Raw genomic sequence first — 16,331 nt, 5'->3', positions numbered from 1 at the left:
TTTTATTTTCTGATGGCTACAAACTAGTCAAGGGATGCAGTTCATATTGAAGACTAAACTACTGGTTTGTAAAACAAGTGCTACGAACTGGTGTTTAGAAAGTTCATGTAATGTGTGTTTCTCTTAACAGCTGGCATTCTATAGCAGAGGAAGAGCTTTTTCCACAGCAGGGTTCATGAGGGGTTCCCCTCCTTTTATCCCCCAGTGTAGTGTGACTTGCACACACAGGGATAAACTGCTATAGTGCAAATTGCCTGCACTCAGCATTTGCACAGGTGGCTAACTTCCTACCCCAGACAAGGCTATAGGCAGATGACAGCATCCAACACTTGGTGTATAATGAAGTATGTGCTTGAAGCGCCACTTGACATTAAATAGGGGCAACAAACTGGGCTGCTGATTAAAGGAAGCATAAATGGAGTATTGTTAAAGCCTGTCCCTCAATCCTACATCTAATTCATAGATACTAAGGTCAGAAGGGACCATTATGATCATCTAGTCTGACCTCTCACCCATGCACTCCTGCAAAAAACCTCTCACCTAGTCTGAGCTATTGAAGTCCTCAAGTTGTGGTCTGAAGACTTCAAGGAGCAGAGAATCCTCCAGCAAGTGACCTGTGCCCCATGCTATAGAGGAAGGTGAAAAGACCTCCAGGGCCTCTTCCAATCTGCCCTGGAGGGAAATTCCTTCCTGACCCCAAATACACCAATCAGCTAAACCCTGAACATATGGGCAAGATTCATCAGCCAGATACCCAGGAAAGTAGTAACTCAGATCCCATCACAGGCCATTGGGCCTATTTACCATGAATATTTAAAGATCAATTAATTACCAAAATCATGTTATCCTATCATACTATCTCCTCCATAAATTTTAGAGTCAGATAGGACTTTTGCCCCCACTGCTTCCCTTGGAAGACTATTCCAAAACTTTACTCCTCTGATGGTTAGAAACCTTAGTCTAATTTCAAGTCTAAACTTCCCAATGACTAGTTTATATCCATTTGTTCTTGTGTCCACATTGGTACTAAGCTTAAATAATTCCTCTCCCTCTCCAGTATTTATCCCTCTGATATATTTTTAGAGAGCAATCATATCTCCCCTCAACCTTTTTAGTTAGGCTAAACAAGCCAAGCTCCTTGAGTCTCCTTTCAAAAGACAAGTTTTCCATTCCTTGGATCATCCTAGTAGCCCTTCTGTACCTGTTCCAATTTGAATTCATCTTTCTTAAACATGGGAGACCAGAACAGTACATGGTATTTCAGGTGAGGTCTCACCAGTGCTTTGTATAACCATCTCTACTAGAAATACCTTGCCTTCCTGAGCCACTGAAGACAGAAGCAAATAGGTCTTAACTCAAGTGTCATCTAATAACAGCAAACATCTGGCTCATTTGGTTCCTTCTAGTAGTTAGCAGCAAAGGGGCAGTACTTTAATTTAGAATGACTATAGTCTTTCCTTTACTGCTTCCAGGTTCTATACTCCTACCTAGCTTAATTAACTAAGGGTTTTCTTCACTGCACCAGTTACCTCAAGCTTTTGAGTTATACATTGAGTAATACTAAGGGCATAAAGAGAACACCTTAGATGCATTTCAGCCAGCTGCCTGTACCTTGACTACATTTGAATTGTCATCTTATACATCATCCCCTGAGGACAGGTGACCAAACATTGGTTTCAAGCACTTCTTCTGGTCTGTGAACTCAGTTCTTTAGCCAGAAGGGATAGCATAAACACACCCAGAGTTAGCTGACCTTATGCAGGAGCAGGGAACAGTTTGAATATTGATCACTGTGAAAATGACTGAGCACATGGAGCTCTTCAACATGTTAGGCCTCATCTGAGTTGCAATGAGCACTGCAGGTGTGGTTCTACCACATGTGTTTTAGTTACACCTGTATTCTCTTCCCCTGCCAAAACTCTCTTAAATGATCTAACCTCCCTCAATACACCTTTCATTAGATACTCTAAGCCAGTGGTTCTTACTTTTGTATTGGTGACCCCTTTCACATAGCAAGCCTTTGAGTACACCCTCCCCCATAAATTAAAAACATTTTTATATATTTATCACCATTATAAATGCTGGATGCAAAGTGGGGCCCCAACCCCCAGTTTGAGAACCCCTGCTCTAAGCAGTATTTAGTGAAATTAACTTGATAAACTAGCAACTCAGCTAACCCATTAAGAATCTTTTCATGCCACATCAAAATTGTTTACTAAGTGAATTCTTGTGTGATACAACAGTACATGATTAGACACTTATACCAAACAGAGGCACCCTCAACAGGTGAAGCCAGAGACCTACACAGCCAGTGGCCTCTGACAGTATATAGTACACCTCACTGAGCTACTTCCATTTTAGTTGGCTGTTAATTTCCTCTCAGTGAGTCAAAAAATAAGCACTATATGAACTTTTGTCATAAGGTCTTATGTATTAAGAGCAGTTACTGCTATGCTTGCCAAAAGGTACTTGTTTTAATAGGAGAGTGCCTTCTGAATGAGTATGCAATAGTAGCTTTCTAGATACATTTTACAAAGTCCATTAATGGAAATATACTCAAAGCCACTATAGTTTTTACATCTACACAGGGATAACCCCCCCCAACAATGGCTGGCCTAAATCAGCTGACTCAGGCTCACAGTGGAAGGTCCCAGAGCAGAGGCTCCAGCCCAAGAGCAATTTTTAGCACTCTGAGTTCGAGTCCACTGACCTGAGCCAACTCCAGTCATGCTATTTTATCCATGTGCAGATGTACCCTAGGTCTACAAATACATCGTTTACTGGTAGTACAGAAGATGAGTCAATGCACAAAAACTGCTGAGAATTTAAGGATTTTTTTCTGCCTGATTCAAGTAGCTTGAAACAGGTGTTTAACTGAAATGCTACAAGATCCTTACCTAACAGTGAACACAGCATTATCTGTATATAAAAACAGCATTTCATGCTCAATCATATCAAAACCTCTATTTTTACTACTATCTCAGCATGTTAATATAGTAAAGTGTACATCTTTCACTTAATACATAGCTCACGTAGAAACTGACCTGACCTCTTGAAATTTATCCCACACAATTACTGGTTTTAAATAAATTGTTCTGAAACTGAAAACTAAGATGGTCTTTTGTTGTATCACTAGCATGAGTTAAAGTTACGTCATCTGAAAATATGTTCTAAGCATTGACTCAAAGTGTAGACAATGTAAAAGATGACCCCTAATAAAAGTCACACTTAGATAACATTTATTTTATCAAAGTGGATGGTTCAGGTTAGAAGTACTCATGCATGCAAGTGGCTCCTGTCTGAATAAATAAAAACTTCCATGTCTCTCCTGTCATGTATGATCACACTCACTGAAGAACTAAGGCAGAACCAAAGAGTCAACTTGATAACAGGCACTTTGTTCCCAATTCAACCAGAAAAAATACAGCTCAAGTCAGGTCTTGATGCACCCCCCCCCCCCAAGTTTTTTAAACAAAGGTTGTAAAAATAGAAAACCAGAATACAGAAAACATTGAGTTCTACACCATACAGTTATTCTACTCATTCACACATAGAACCAAAAAGTCTTAAGAGCATAAAACAAAGGTCATTATGACATGAATTTTGATTACCTAGAATATTTTGTATTCTCTATAAATGCCAAATATTTGAGAACAATTAAAAAGTTTGGTAACTTAGTATGACTTGATATATGCAACTATGTCTATGTCAGCTTATATAAGTACACAACTACTTAAACAGCTGTGGGGGTTGGGGGAGAGAGGGGGAAGGAGGAGGGTAGGAGAGAGATTCCACAATAGCTGGTTATACTAACCAAAGTATTTACCAAAAAACCCAGATACCAAATGATATCCTAAATAAATAGTTCGTTTTGATGAATATATACAAAGTTCCTGCTATGTTAGTTATCCAAGAATGGCATATCTGTGTCCATGGGTGCAGGAGCAAGTTCACATAAATAAAACAGTGTGGCTTCACTTGCTTCTGCCTCAGTCAGTGGCTCCAGCCGCACTAACTTGCTTTGAGTTGGTTCAGGGTCCAGGCTGCTTTCCAGAAGCTCATCCACTTCTAAGGATTTGTCTAGGGACGACATGGTTTCAGATGTGGAGTTTCCACCCTCAACAGTTGCACCTGGACTCCCATCAAGGAATGCAAGGAGTGGAAAGGCAGTATATTGAATGAGCTGTTTATCTACAAGGGAAGAAAAAGAATACTTCAGAAAGTCACTAATAGTTTACATGCACAGTGTTAATTCCAAAAATTTTAAGTGTACTTTTTACAAAGCAAACCACATTATAAAAATATTTTTGAACAAAATGGTTCCTTTTTTTAAAAAACTGGGCATACTATTGAAGTGTTGCAAGAAGCAAAGTAAACAATTTATTGTTCAGATTTGTCTGAAACACCAACATTTAATTAGCTTTGTCTTTGCATCTGGTGCAATGCAAATTCTTCACAGTAACTATTTTGGTTCTTGTCATGTTACCAGCACAAAGCAATCAAGCAGATAAGACCTGACTAAACAGGATATTGTTTTAACAAGTACTTCACAATTTTTCCCTCTTGCATCTTTTCAGCTATGAAGCTCTTCCTGCAAAGAAAGCCATGCCATTCGCTGTACTAACCTGATTTGGGCTTAGAACCGTGTGTGTCTTGTGAAGCAGGCTGAGGTCCATTACTCTTTGTAGTTTCTATTCCTTTTGTCTCCAAATGAAAAAAGAAATTGAAGTCAAAACTTAATCTGAAATAGGCTTTAAAAAACCCAGTCTGCATAAGTAACAAAAAGGTTACAACTGGCGAAGCTTGACAAAGTCCACGTAACTATTAAAATAACCTGCATTAGCCTGTAAAAAGATGTTACAACTGTATGGCAACTATTCATGTGGCTTAATGGATGCTGGTCTAGAAAACAACATGAAGTGAAACCCTGGTGAATCCAAATAGAAACTGAGAGATTAACATTGAGGGAGGATTACTGTTCTACAGTTAGAAGTTGGAGGAGCATTAGCTTCACTTTCCTCATCTGTAAAAATGTTAAATACTTCCCCTAGATATCATGGTGATGAACGTAGTATAAAAACTTATCTCCCCCCCACAATTTGTGCTGTTTTTCCCTTCCAGCTACAAAGCAGAATAGGAATAAATTCAACTGCAGTTTTTGTATCCAACTTAGAGGTTTTATTCACAACAAAATATGAAAATGCTTTGTCACTTCAGTAATGGGCACAGCTAAAGGACAAACTGTTCACCAACCTCCAACTGTATTTGTATTTCTCGCTACTGTGGGCTTTGGAACTTACTTTTGTATTACTGATGTGATCTGTGGGATTCATCTGCACGGAGCTTGTAAAAAGCTGAACAAGACAAAACACCGTTTTAAAATTCCGAACGTTGGTATAAGTATAGGTCTCTAAATATATGGGTGTAAATATTTTACTACACTTTATTGTTTATTTTATGCAGTGCCTATAGGATCTGAGCAGGATTGGACTCCCTTTTACAAGTTTGCCATTTTGCGCAAAACATTTGCTAAGGAGAAGCCTAATTGTGGAGTAGACCTATTACATTTTGAGACTGCAGGGCACTGGTAATGCTCACAACACAGCAATGTCAGTACCATGTCTAGCTCAGAACGGTGCTGTATGTTAATCCTGCAGTTTCTGAAACACCAGATTCAGAAAAGTGTGAACTGCCACATAGTTGACCAGTTAAGTGAGAGGAATGATGTAAAGGAAGAATAAATAAGAGAACTACGGCCCCATGGACTGAAACAGCAGTCACCTCATTAATTTGAATTATGAATGTGGCAAAAAATGTCCACTCCTCTCTCTCCCCAGCTGCTTAACTTTGAAACTTTTCATTTGGAAATTAAACCTATGAACACTAACATAGAATTCACAGTTGTACAGCACCTGCCTGGGCATGCATAATTTTTTTCCTGAACAGTACACTTTTCAATATATACAGGCAGCAGCCACTAGCTAAAACTGGATTGCCAGTCCTCTTATTCCCTTCTGTTTCCTCCTACCCAAGTGTGTCATTATTAGGCACAATTTGGAACGATTAGAATACATACTCAATTCAAAATTTTGTGGCCCAGAATATACTTGGCCCTTGAGCCTTGGGAGTGTGATAAAGAGTCAGTCTCCGCTTCCCCATTTACAAAGCAGGTCCTAAAACAGTGGTATTCAAGCTTTTTTTTGGCAACCCAGTTGAAGAAAATTGTTGATGCTCACGACCCAACAGAGCTGGGGATGATGGGTGTGGAAGGGGGCACTTGGGTGGGGTGGGGTTTGGGGTACAAGAGGGGATCAGGGCTCTGAGCTGCGAGCTCTGGGGTGGGGCCGGGGATGAGGGGGTTGGGGTGCAGGAAAGGGCTCCAGGTGTGTGTGTGGGGGGGGTGCTCGGGGCTGGGGCAGGGGACTGGGGCACGAGCTTACCTCTGGCGGCTCCCAGCCAGCGGCACAGCCAGGGTGCAGAGGCAGGCTTCCTGCCTGTCCTGGCACCGTGCTGCGCCCCAGATAGGGTGACCAGACAGCAAATGTGAAAAATTGGGATGGGGGTGGGTGTTAATAGGAGTCTATATAAGAAAAAACCCAAAATCGGGACTGTCCCTATAAAATTGGAACACCTGGTCTCCCTAGCCCCTGAAGCAGCAAGCAGGTCCAGATCCTAGCCAGAGATGCGCGCAAGCGGCTCCATGCAGCTCTTGCCTGCAGGCAGCACCCCCCCCAGCTCCCATTGGCCAGTTTCCAGCCAATGGGAATGCGGAGCCAGTGCATGAAGCCCCTTGGCCCTGCCTACAGGCCGCTTCCAGGTGCGGTGTGGTGTCAGAACAGATAGGGACTTGTTTTTACTGGCTGGCTGCCAGAGTCCCCGAGTGCTGAGCAAGGTGACCCAGTAACTTGCATTCCGCGACCCACTATTGGGTCGCGACCTGAAAGTTTGCATCCGATGAAGTGAGCTGTAGCTCACGAAAGCTTATGCTCAAATAAATTGGTTAGTCTCTAAGGTGCCACAAGTACTCCTTTTCTTTTTGCGAATACGGACTAACACGGCTGTTACTCTGAGACCTGAACTTTGAAAACCACTGTGCTAGAACTTCTACCTCATGGCTTCAGGCCTGATCCAATCTTTGGTTCCCTTATCCACTTTTGGCCAACTTCACGGAAGTACACACACAGTTCTAGTCAACAGTACCAGTTCTACTAAACATACATAAATTGGTGTAGCAGTTAAAAGAGCATGGACTTCAGGGGCATTTGGAAGCACTATACCAGTACTGAAGCATGCACTATGATTTGTGTTTCCTTCCTCCCCATTTTTTTTTTTTTAAAGGGAAGAAAAAAAAGTGCCACATTTGCACATGTGGCACAGCTAAAGTAATAAGTGTCAGGAAATACAAAAGATTTCTACATTAATATTAATTCTGCTACTTTGGAGACAAACTTTTGCATCTGTTTCCTTGTTATAAAGGCTTTATGTTAAAATGTTTAGTATGCAATATACAGGATAAGCAATAAGACTAAATTGTAACTGTAGAAATGTTTGAATTTGATTTTAATTTTATAATTGTGCAGCCTTTAAAGATGCATGAACTTCTTTGCATTAAAACTTTAAACAAAGCTTTATGATACAAATATCCTCTTGAAAAATGAAAAGGAGGACTTGTGGCACTTTAGAGACTAACAAATTTATTTGAGCGTAAGCTTTCGTGAGCTGTAGCTCACGAAAGCTTACGCTCAAATAAATTTGTTAGTCTCTAAAGTGCCACAAGCCCTCCTTTTCATTTCGCATATACAGACTAACACGGCTGCTACTCTGAAACCTCTTGAGAAATGTGTATCCTATATGATCTTGTTCATTACAAAACAAAAAACAGAGAAAGTTACTAGAAATACATACATCAACCAGAAGATCTGGGTCTATGCTGAACTGTCGTCCTGACAGCATGGCTTGGAAGTCCTCTAAACTGCAATCAATACTGTCAAGATAATCCAATAGCTCAACTCTGGAAGATAGAAAAGAAAGAGGATTGTGTGTTCTGAAATAGCAGCAACATTTCTACTGACAGCATGAAAAGAAAAAAAAAAAAATCAAGTGAGGTGCAGGGTACCTATGAAAATTTGTTATAGAGATACAGAAGCTTTATAATTCAGCCATTGGAATAGGTATATGTAACAGTTCCATCATCACTGCTTGTTTAAAACGGCACTGGCAAATGCTGATACAATATTTCTCTCTGCCTGATGTCAAACAGTTAAGAACGTTTGACAGGATTGTCAATTTATACATCTGACATTCACAAATCAATAGGCTGTGACCCACTCACAACGCTGCTGTTTCCACAATAAAGGAGAGCAGAAGTCACTTTCAGTTAATTAGAATTATTTTTAAAGCTGAAAGTAAATCCTTTTATATTACAAGGTAACAGTACAAAAGTAATCAGATGGTTGCATGCGGGGATGAAAAAGAAGAATGCAAAAGTGATTCAAAAGACAATTAAAAAAGAACACCACATTCCACCAGCAAGTGCTGATTGCAATTAATGTAAGTAAGTAAGTTATTTCCTCTGCTATACAATATATACTCTAAAGACAATGTAGTAGCCTTTAGCTTTTGTTTTTAACTTAAACCATGTAAAAAACAAAAAAACAAAAAAACACCTTTAGAGTGCAATAATAAAAGTCTGTCAGAGGCTTTGAAAAAAAAAAAAAAAAAAAGAGTTCATATCCAGCAAGGAAAAAAAAACTAAAAATCCATTCTTAAGGTGACCTGCAAGGAGGGAGGGACTGATTTTGTGCCCTTATTTGATTTTTTTATGATACATAACAAGGACCTGAATGAGCAAAATACACATTACAAAGATGTTTCACATTTAAAATTTAGACTATGTCTATCTAGGCTGGAAGACTATGACCAGAAAACCAGTAAAATGCTGTCATCACAAAAGTAAAGGAAGTGCAAATATAGCATTTGAAAAAAGGGAATCTTAGACTAATAAAAAACAAAGTTTTAAATGTCACCTATTTAACTGAAGTAACATTTTGGATGAAGGAAGGTCTTTAATTTTAACAAATACTTCCACCGTTCAAATTATGGTGCAAGAAGTAACAGTAAATATCCTCAAGACCTCCCCGGAGTAGACCTCTAGCAAAAACAGGAAAGACCAGGATTGCTGATATTTCTATGATAAAAACACATATAGGACAATATTTTTTAAATAGCTTTCAAGACTTCTTTATATATAGTATTCTGAGTTCTCCGTTTTCACCATTTTTTTTTTTTTTTTTTTTTTTAAATTAAAGGAGTTCAGGTTTTACTAATTAACATCCGTGGATTAATCCACTCAATTTTTTCTCCCAGGTACTTATTTTTGTTAAACATTAACGCTTTACACAGTTATGTCCTGCAGCTCTGCAGTGTAAAAACACAGCACACACATGGTGAAGGTCAGAAAAATCAAACAACGTTAATATTGTGCTAAGACGTTGCCTTCCCTATTTCTTTGCGTCTGTTTAGTGCGGCGCTAAGTTTAAACAATCTATCCTCCACAGAAAAAGTTAAAAAAAAAAGTAAACATAGGGTGAAAACATTAATATATGCCTGAATATCAACAAGAAAATCAGTGCTTAAAAATTGTCAATGAAAGTAAAGATGGGAGTGAAAAGGATGCATTGTGCTGCAAGGACTACAGCATTGAGGTCAGGGCTCATGCTGACAGAACAAAAACAAGCATGTTGAAAGCGAATGAAACGAAGCAACAAGACGACAGTCAGGGAAAGTGTGGGACCCTTACTGAATGGGGGAAGTCAACATAGTGACAGATGTGGAAAAAGCTGAAGTACCCAATGCTTTTTTTTTTCCCCCCTCAGTCTTCACAGACAAGGTCAGCTCCCAGACTGCTGCATGGGGAGGAAGTGAGCAGCCCTCAGTGTTGAAAACAGGTTAAAGACTATTTAAAAAAGCTGGATGTGCACAAGTCCATGAGTCCAGATCTAATGCATCCAAGGGTGCTGAGAGAGTTGGCTGATGTGATTGCAGAGCCATTGGCCATTATCTTTGAAAATTCGTGGCGATCGGGGGAGGTCCCGGATGATTGGAAAAAGGCAAATATAGCGCCCATATTTAAAAAAGGAAAGAGAGAGAACCCGGGGAACTACAGACTCACTTGAGTCCCTGGCAAAATTATGGAGCAGATCCTCAAGGAATCCATTTTGAAGCACTTGGAGGAGAGGAAAGTGATCAGGAACAGTCAGCATGGATTCACTAAAGGCAAGTCATGCCTGACCAACCTGACTGCCTTCTATGAGGAGATAACTGGCTCTTTGGAGATGGAGAAAGGGGTGGATGTGATCTTGACTTTAGCAAAGCTTCTGATATGGTCTCCCACTGTATTCTTGCCAGCAAGTTAAAAAAAGTATGGATTGGATCCAAAGTGGATAGAAAGCTGGCTAGATTGTCAGACTCAACAGGTAGTGATCAACGGCTCGATGTCTAGCTGGCAGCTGGTATCAAGCGGAGTGCCCCAGGGGTTGGTGCTGGGGCTTGTTTTGTTCAGCATCTTCATCAATGATCTGGGTGATGGGATTAATTGCACCTTAGCAAGTTCACAGATGACACTAAGCTATAGGGACAGGTAGATACACTGGAGGGTAGGGATAGGGTCCAGAGTGACCTAGACAAATTGGAGGATTGGGCCAAAAGAAATCTGAGGAGATTCAACAAGGACAAGTGCAGAGTCCTGCACTTAGGAAGGAAGACTCCCATGCACCGCTACAGGCTGGGGACCGACTGGCTAAACAGCAGTTCTGCAGAAAAGGACCTGGGGAATACAGTGGACGAGAAGTTGGATATGAGTCAGCAGTGTGCCCTCATTGCCAAGAAGGCCAATGGCATATTGGACTGTATTAGTAGGAGCATTGCCAGCAGATCGAGGGAAGCGATTATTCCTCTCTATTCGGCATTGGTAAGGCCACACCTGAAGTACTGCGTCCAGTTTTGGTCCCCCCCACTACAGAAGGGATGTGGAGAAATTGGAGAGTGTCCAGTGGAGGGCAACGAAAATGATTAGGGGACTGGGGCACATGACTTATGAGGAGAGGCTGAGGGAACTGGGGTTATTTAGTCTGCAGAAGAGAAGAGTGAGCGGGATTTGATAGCAACCTTCAACTACCTGAAGGGGAGTTCCTAAAGAGGATAGAGCTAGGCTGTTTTTAGTGGTGGCAGAAGACAGAACAAGAAGCAATGGTCTCAAGTTGCAGTGGGGGAGGTCTAGGCTGGATATTAAGAAACACGATTTCATGAGGAAGGTAGTGGAATCTCCATCCTTAGAGGTTTTTAAGGCCTGGCTTGACAAAGCCTTGGCTGGGATAATTTAGTTGGTGTTGGTCCTGCTTTGAGTAGGGGATTGGAATAGATGACCTCCTGAGGTCTCTTCCAACCCTAATATTCTAGGATTCTAAGAAAGTGAGCTTCAGGATAAACAGTCAATACCAGGAGCTTTCACCAGGGCTTCCATGAAAGAGAAGATTGTGTCAATGAATTTGTGTGTGCTCTTTGTTTCACTAGACAACCACTCTTAACTGCAGAGGGGCCTACTGGTGACGCTGTGTGACAATACTGTCTACAGCGGCAAAAACCCTTCCTAATGCAGACAACCTCACTCGTAAGTTTCTAAAAGAAAAATGACAGTGCTTTAGTATATAAACAGACAGAATGAATTAATGGGAATGTGGTGTCTAGATTGATTTTTGACAAATCTTCTGATGCTTTGGCCTATCCAATTCTTGGACTTTTGTTTTCATTTTTTATTTCACGGACATGTTTGAAATGTACCAACAAATGTGGGAAAATGTGGCCACAACGAACACAGATTCTGCTTCCGACATGGCTAAGTTTGCATGGGAGATTAAACTCAATCAGAAACCGGAGCTGCTACACATTGCCTATCCTGCTCATCTGACTACTGTTGTGTGGTGTCAGCAGCTACTGCTACAGAAGAAATGAAAGACGTGAAATCTTAGATCTTTGGATTTGGGGCCATTTTCAAAAATGTGAACAAGCTGAAGACTTTGCTTTACATAGTGTGAAATGAGTGCAGAGCTGACTGCCAATTACCTACCCCTGTTGTGCCACATTGGTGGATGAGCTTATACTTCGCTGCTTGTCATGTAAATAACGTGTGGACTGTGCTATGCTTCTCTAGATCATCCTGAGTTTGTTGGTTCTAAAGCAGACTCTGAAAAAACTGAAAGAAAATGACCACCAGATTCTGTACACCCAGGCAATGTTCGTTGTTGAAAACTTGGAATCACTGTGGGACATGTAGAAAACACTGGAGGAGTTTTCTCCAACTACTGCCAACATGTTTGCTAATGCAGATGTTTACTAGATCCTGACAATCAAAATCTCAGCTGAATTGAGCACAAAAGCTGCAGGAGAAACATACGGTGAGAAAACCCAATCATTCTGATTCCAGAACATGAAAAAAGTTTTTTAAAAAAAAAGTTCAAAACCTTCAACACAGTGCTCAGTGAGAAATGGGAGACCATTGCCCATAATTTGAACCCCGCAGTGTTTGGTGCCAAAGATCCTTTTTGGAATCCTCAAGGTGAATTTTGCAATAGACTACGACCATTATGCCAGAGTGTTCCAGCCATTTGCTCCTGAAGATGACATTTCAAATCTGAAAAGGGACTTTACTACGGACATGAATGTGCCTAACCCTGACAATGTGAAACTTAATGTACTGGCTTTTAATGTACTGGCTTTTTGGAATAGTCATCAAGACACTTCCCAACTTCAGCAAAGGGGCACGGTGAGCTTTGAGTGTGCCCCCTGGATATATTGATGCATTTTCAAAGTTGGACTACCTCTAAGACAAAAAGAGGCTCCACATGAGTGAGGATACTTCAAAGAAAATTATGCGAGCATACGTAAACCAAGATTTGTGGAAAAACTACTAACTCTGAGAAAGGCAAAAAGCATCTTTGAACATAGAGTTTCCGTTATACTGTAGTAAAATGTGCATATTATGAAAGGGTTTTTTTGTTTTTCCTTTTGCCCAGATTAGTTATTTTTTTTAAAACCCATTTCATCTCTGTTTTAATGTTTGGGAAAAAAACACTAACACATTCCTAAAGTGTTTTTTTTTCTTTTTAAACAAATAAACTGAAAACATGGAACACTATTTATATACACCATAAAGCAGCAAAAGAGCACAAATTCAATCTTTGAAGAATCGTTTGCAGGGCCTCTAAGAGTCTTTCAGTGAAAGTAGTTAAAGACGCAGTTGATGAACGTATCAACTATAACTTAGTCAATTGTCTTAAACGCATCAAAGCTACTCACTTTCCAAGAAGGTTGATGTTCTGTGAAATTACTCCATTCTCACTGAGTATGGAATCCATCATTGAGACAGGGTCTTCTGCAGTAAGAGTTGACTGGTTGTTCAGTTGAACAGCACTAGACATGAGAGGGCTTGTACTGTCACTGACAGGACTGAGGGGACCACTGGCTGAGATAGTGACTGGTTCGATGTTTTTATCCCCCTGAATTACAGGGATGTTGTCATCCTCATTATCATCTTCTACAATTACAATATCAGGCGAATGACTACAACTGCAATACATAACACAGACCATAAATGGGTTAAACTCTGAAGAGGCAACAACCTCCCTCCTTCAAAGTTGTGCTATAAGGATTAAGTAGCTGCAAAGCACTCTGAATATGTAAACAGTGGCTAACTCTTAGTTAAGGGAGTCTAGACTTCCATTCTAAGCCCCATTTTAACCTTTCACCATCTCCTCAAAGTTTTATGGCAGTAACAAAAGCCATGTTTAAAATACAGTAAAAAGAATCTCAAGAAACTGGAAAAAAGATTAAGCAGCTAATGATCATCTTTAATCGAAAATATTTGGTTTTAAAATTTCCCTGTTCTCTTAATTTTAATATAACTTTCTCAGCAAAAGTAGGTTAGAAGGACAACTCCAAGCTTCATATTCAGATGAAGCTTGTTAGGGGACAGTTACAGGGCATTTTCCAGGGATTAAATACTTCAAAATCATTAAGGAATCTTAATTCTTCTGGACTTGAACTAGAAAGGATGAAGGTATCAGGCTAAAGAAAACCATTTTTATTTTACTTCATGCCTGTTTGCTACTATTTTCTAATTCTGTAGGATTAAGTTTTACAGGACCAGGAGAGAGGGGAGGAAAAAAAAAAACCCAAAAAACAAAAACACAACACCTTAGAGGAACATCAATAGGTGGTTATGAGAGAAGGTGGGTACTAAGAATGGGAACTGAACATGGGGCTGGTGAAGAGAAGCCAATCTTGTCATGGCTGATGAGCTTAATTAGGCTCATTGGGCAGTTTAAGCATTTAAGTCTCACAGATGTAAGGGCGATTAGGATCCTGCGAAGTGTACTCTTCTCCCCTTTACTACATTCTAATGCTCCCCTGTCCCTATGCAAAGGATCCCAGAAATGAAAAAACCCTGCCCCACAACTCTCACAATGTTCCACAACTCATTATTATGAAGCAGGTCACAGACAGTGAAGAATCTTTTCCCTCCATGATGCCAGAGAGAAATTTTCACAAGTGTTTAAAGTACTAAGGAAATTTCACACTTTTAAATGGGTATTTTTTCCAAAGATTAATCTTCACTCAACTTATATTTTAAAAAAAGAGCATTAGAAACCCAATAACTACAACACTAAGATTTTTTTAAGTTACTTAAATTACTGATGTGTACTCCCACTTAATGACAGTTTTCTGTGTGTGTAGGGGGCGGCACGGGGGGCACAGAGAGAAAGCATCCATTTGCCAAAACCAAAAGAGTAGTTTAAGTCTCAGGCAACAAAATCTGGATTTCAAATCCATAAAGCATAAAATTATACACTATTATGCAGTGTAAACCAAGGGCAACATTGGGAGACAATCCTTCAGCCAGAAGGGCTGGAGTGATCATCTGCTTTTACCTGAGAGTGTACTATAAAGACAGGTGTGGACAACAGGTAAAGTATGTAGCACAGAATTAAGGAGTAAAATGGGGGAAATGTACACAAGATGACCCTTGAATTATAGAACTGAGAAGGCTGGAGGGCTTTACAGTCTCTAAAATAGTGAAGAAATCAATGATGGTGGTTTGCAGTCAACAAAAAATGACTGGAATGTTCAGAGGGCAGCATTTACACTTGGTAGAGGTAGCACATGACAACTACCCTCAACAGTATAAAAAACATTCAACTAGGGGGGTTCCAATCTTGTGCTAAGGAAGTAAAGACCAAGAAATTAGAATAGCATAAAGATGGCACTTCTAGAAAAGAAGTATATGCCCCAGTGGTCCTTCATTTTTAAATGTTTTATTTTAGCTGAATTCTTATCCTAGCCACACTAAGCTACAACTGCAGATTTGTTCTGTGAAGCCAGTCCACAGGCCTGGAGTGCACAGGATTTGCATATGTATAGTAACTTTCAGTAACTAATATATGATTCAAAATCGCATACCTGCACTTTGATTAAGACCGCTTCCTTTACTGAAATGGAATTATACAAGATATAGCTAAATTGTATTGTGTAGATCTGAATTAGATTTTAAGGTTAGGATCTCCCTGTCTATACTGAAGTACTGAGTGCCTTCTGTACTCAAAAATATTTCTTACTTGGAAGAGTCTGACGTAGCATCCTCATTTGTTTCTGGAGTAATGGGAGCACTTTCTTCTTCACCCATAGTATTTTCTTCCTCACCAATATCATCAGTGACATCATAAATAATGATGTCATCTGAAATCTGCTCCCTCTGCTCTAGTCCCTCAGTTCTGCTGAGTGGTACCTGAGAATTATAAAAGCACAACTACTGTAAAGATAAAAAGAATCAAATTTTCAAACTAAAAATCAGACCCAAATATAATACTTCAATTAAGAGCCCTAACTGAATACCTAATTTTAAAAAAAGTTCTAGATATCCCAGGAAAACGCTTAAGACACAAGACACTTTTCCACACAGATTTATATTCATATTTTAATTATTTGGCATAAATAATTTTGTAACAGAACATTTAAACAATTAGGTATATAGCTGTAAATTTGGTTGAGTGATTAACTACTTTCATAAAATAAACTCAAGATAACAGTTAAAATCCACCAAAGATCAGACAATGTAAAACAAAATAAGCCAGAAACCTTGGAGAGTGATACAAAAATATATCAACACTGTAAATCAGCAAGAACAGTGTCACAACAAAAGCTGGAAACAAACACACATTACAATGGAAATGGTTTAACTACCATGAAAATAGTTCATTGGCACACAGCTGTTATTCACT

General features: G+C 39.8%; 1 protein-coding gene across 2 annotated transcripts in view; it reads right to left on the bottom strand.

The window, feature by feature from the left end:
• Positions 1–3,216: 3,216 nt before the first annotated feature.
• Positions 3,217–16,331, bottom strand: part of HSF2 (heat shock transcription factor 2) — a 38,839-nt gene continuing 25,724 nt past the window's right edge. Inside the window, exons 8-13 of one of the 2 annotated variants that reach the window (XM_084622835.1) lie at positions 15,669–15,838; positions 13,354–13,623; positions 7,906–8,011; positions 5,301–5,354; positions 4,626–4,704; positions 3,217–4,191 (exon numbers count right to left, since the gene is read on the bottom strand). In XM_084622835.1, the coding sequence (XP_084478961.1) occupies positions 3,902–4,191; positions 4,626–4,704; positions 5,301–5,354; positions 7,906–8,011; positions 13,354–13,623; positions 15,669–15,838 (969 nt within the window). In that variant the 3' untranslated portion in view covers positions 3,217–3,901. The remainder of the gene's footprint in view (positions 4,192–4,625; positions 4,705–5,300; positions 5,355–7,905; positions 8,012–13,353; positions 13,624–15,668; positions 15,839–16,331) is intronic. The other variant, XM_084622836.1, reaches the window with a different exon arrangement.

This window comes from Lepidochelys olivacea, assembly GCF_965140295.1.
Source record: "Lepidochelys olivacea isolate rLepOli2 genome assembly, chromosome: 3".
Taxonomy (NCBI): Eukaryota; Metazoa; Chordata; order Testudines; family Cheloniidae; genus Lepidochelys; species Lepidochelys olivacea.
The sequence above is the reverse complement of the archived record's forward strand: the minus strand, read 5'-3'. Positions and strand labels throughout refer to the sequence as shown.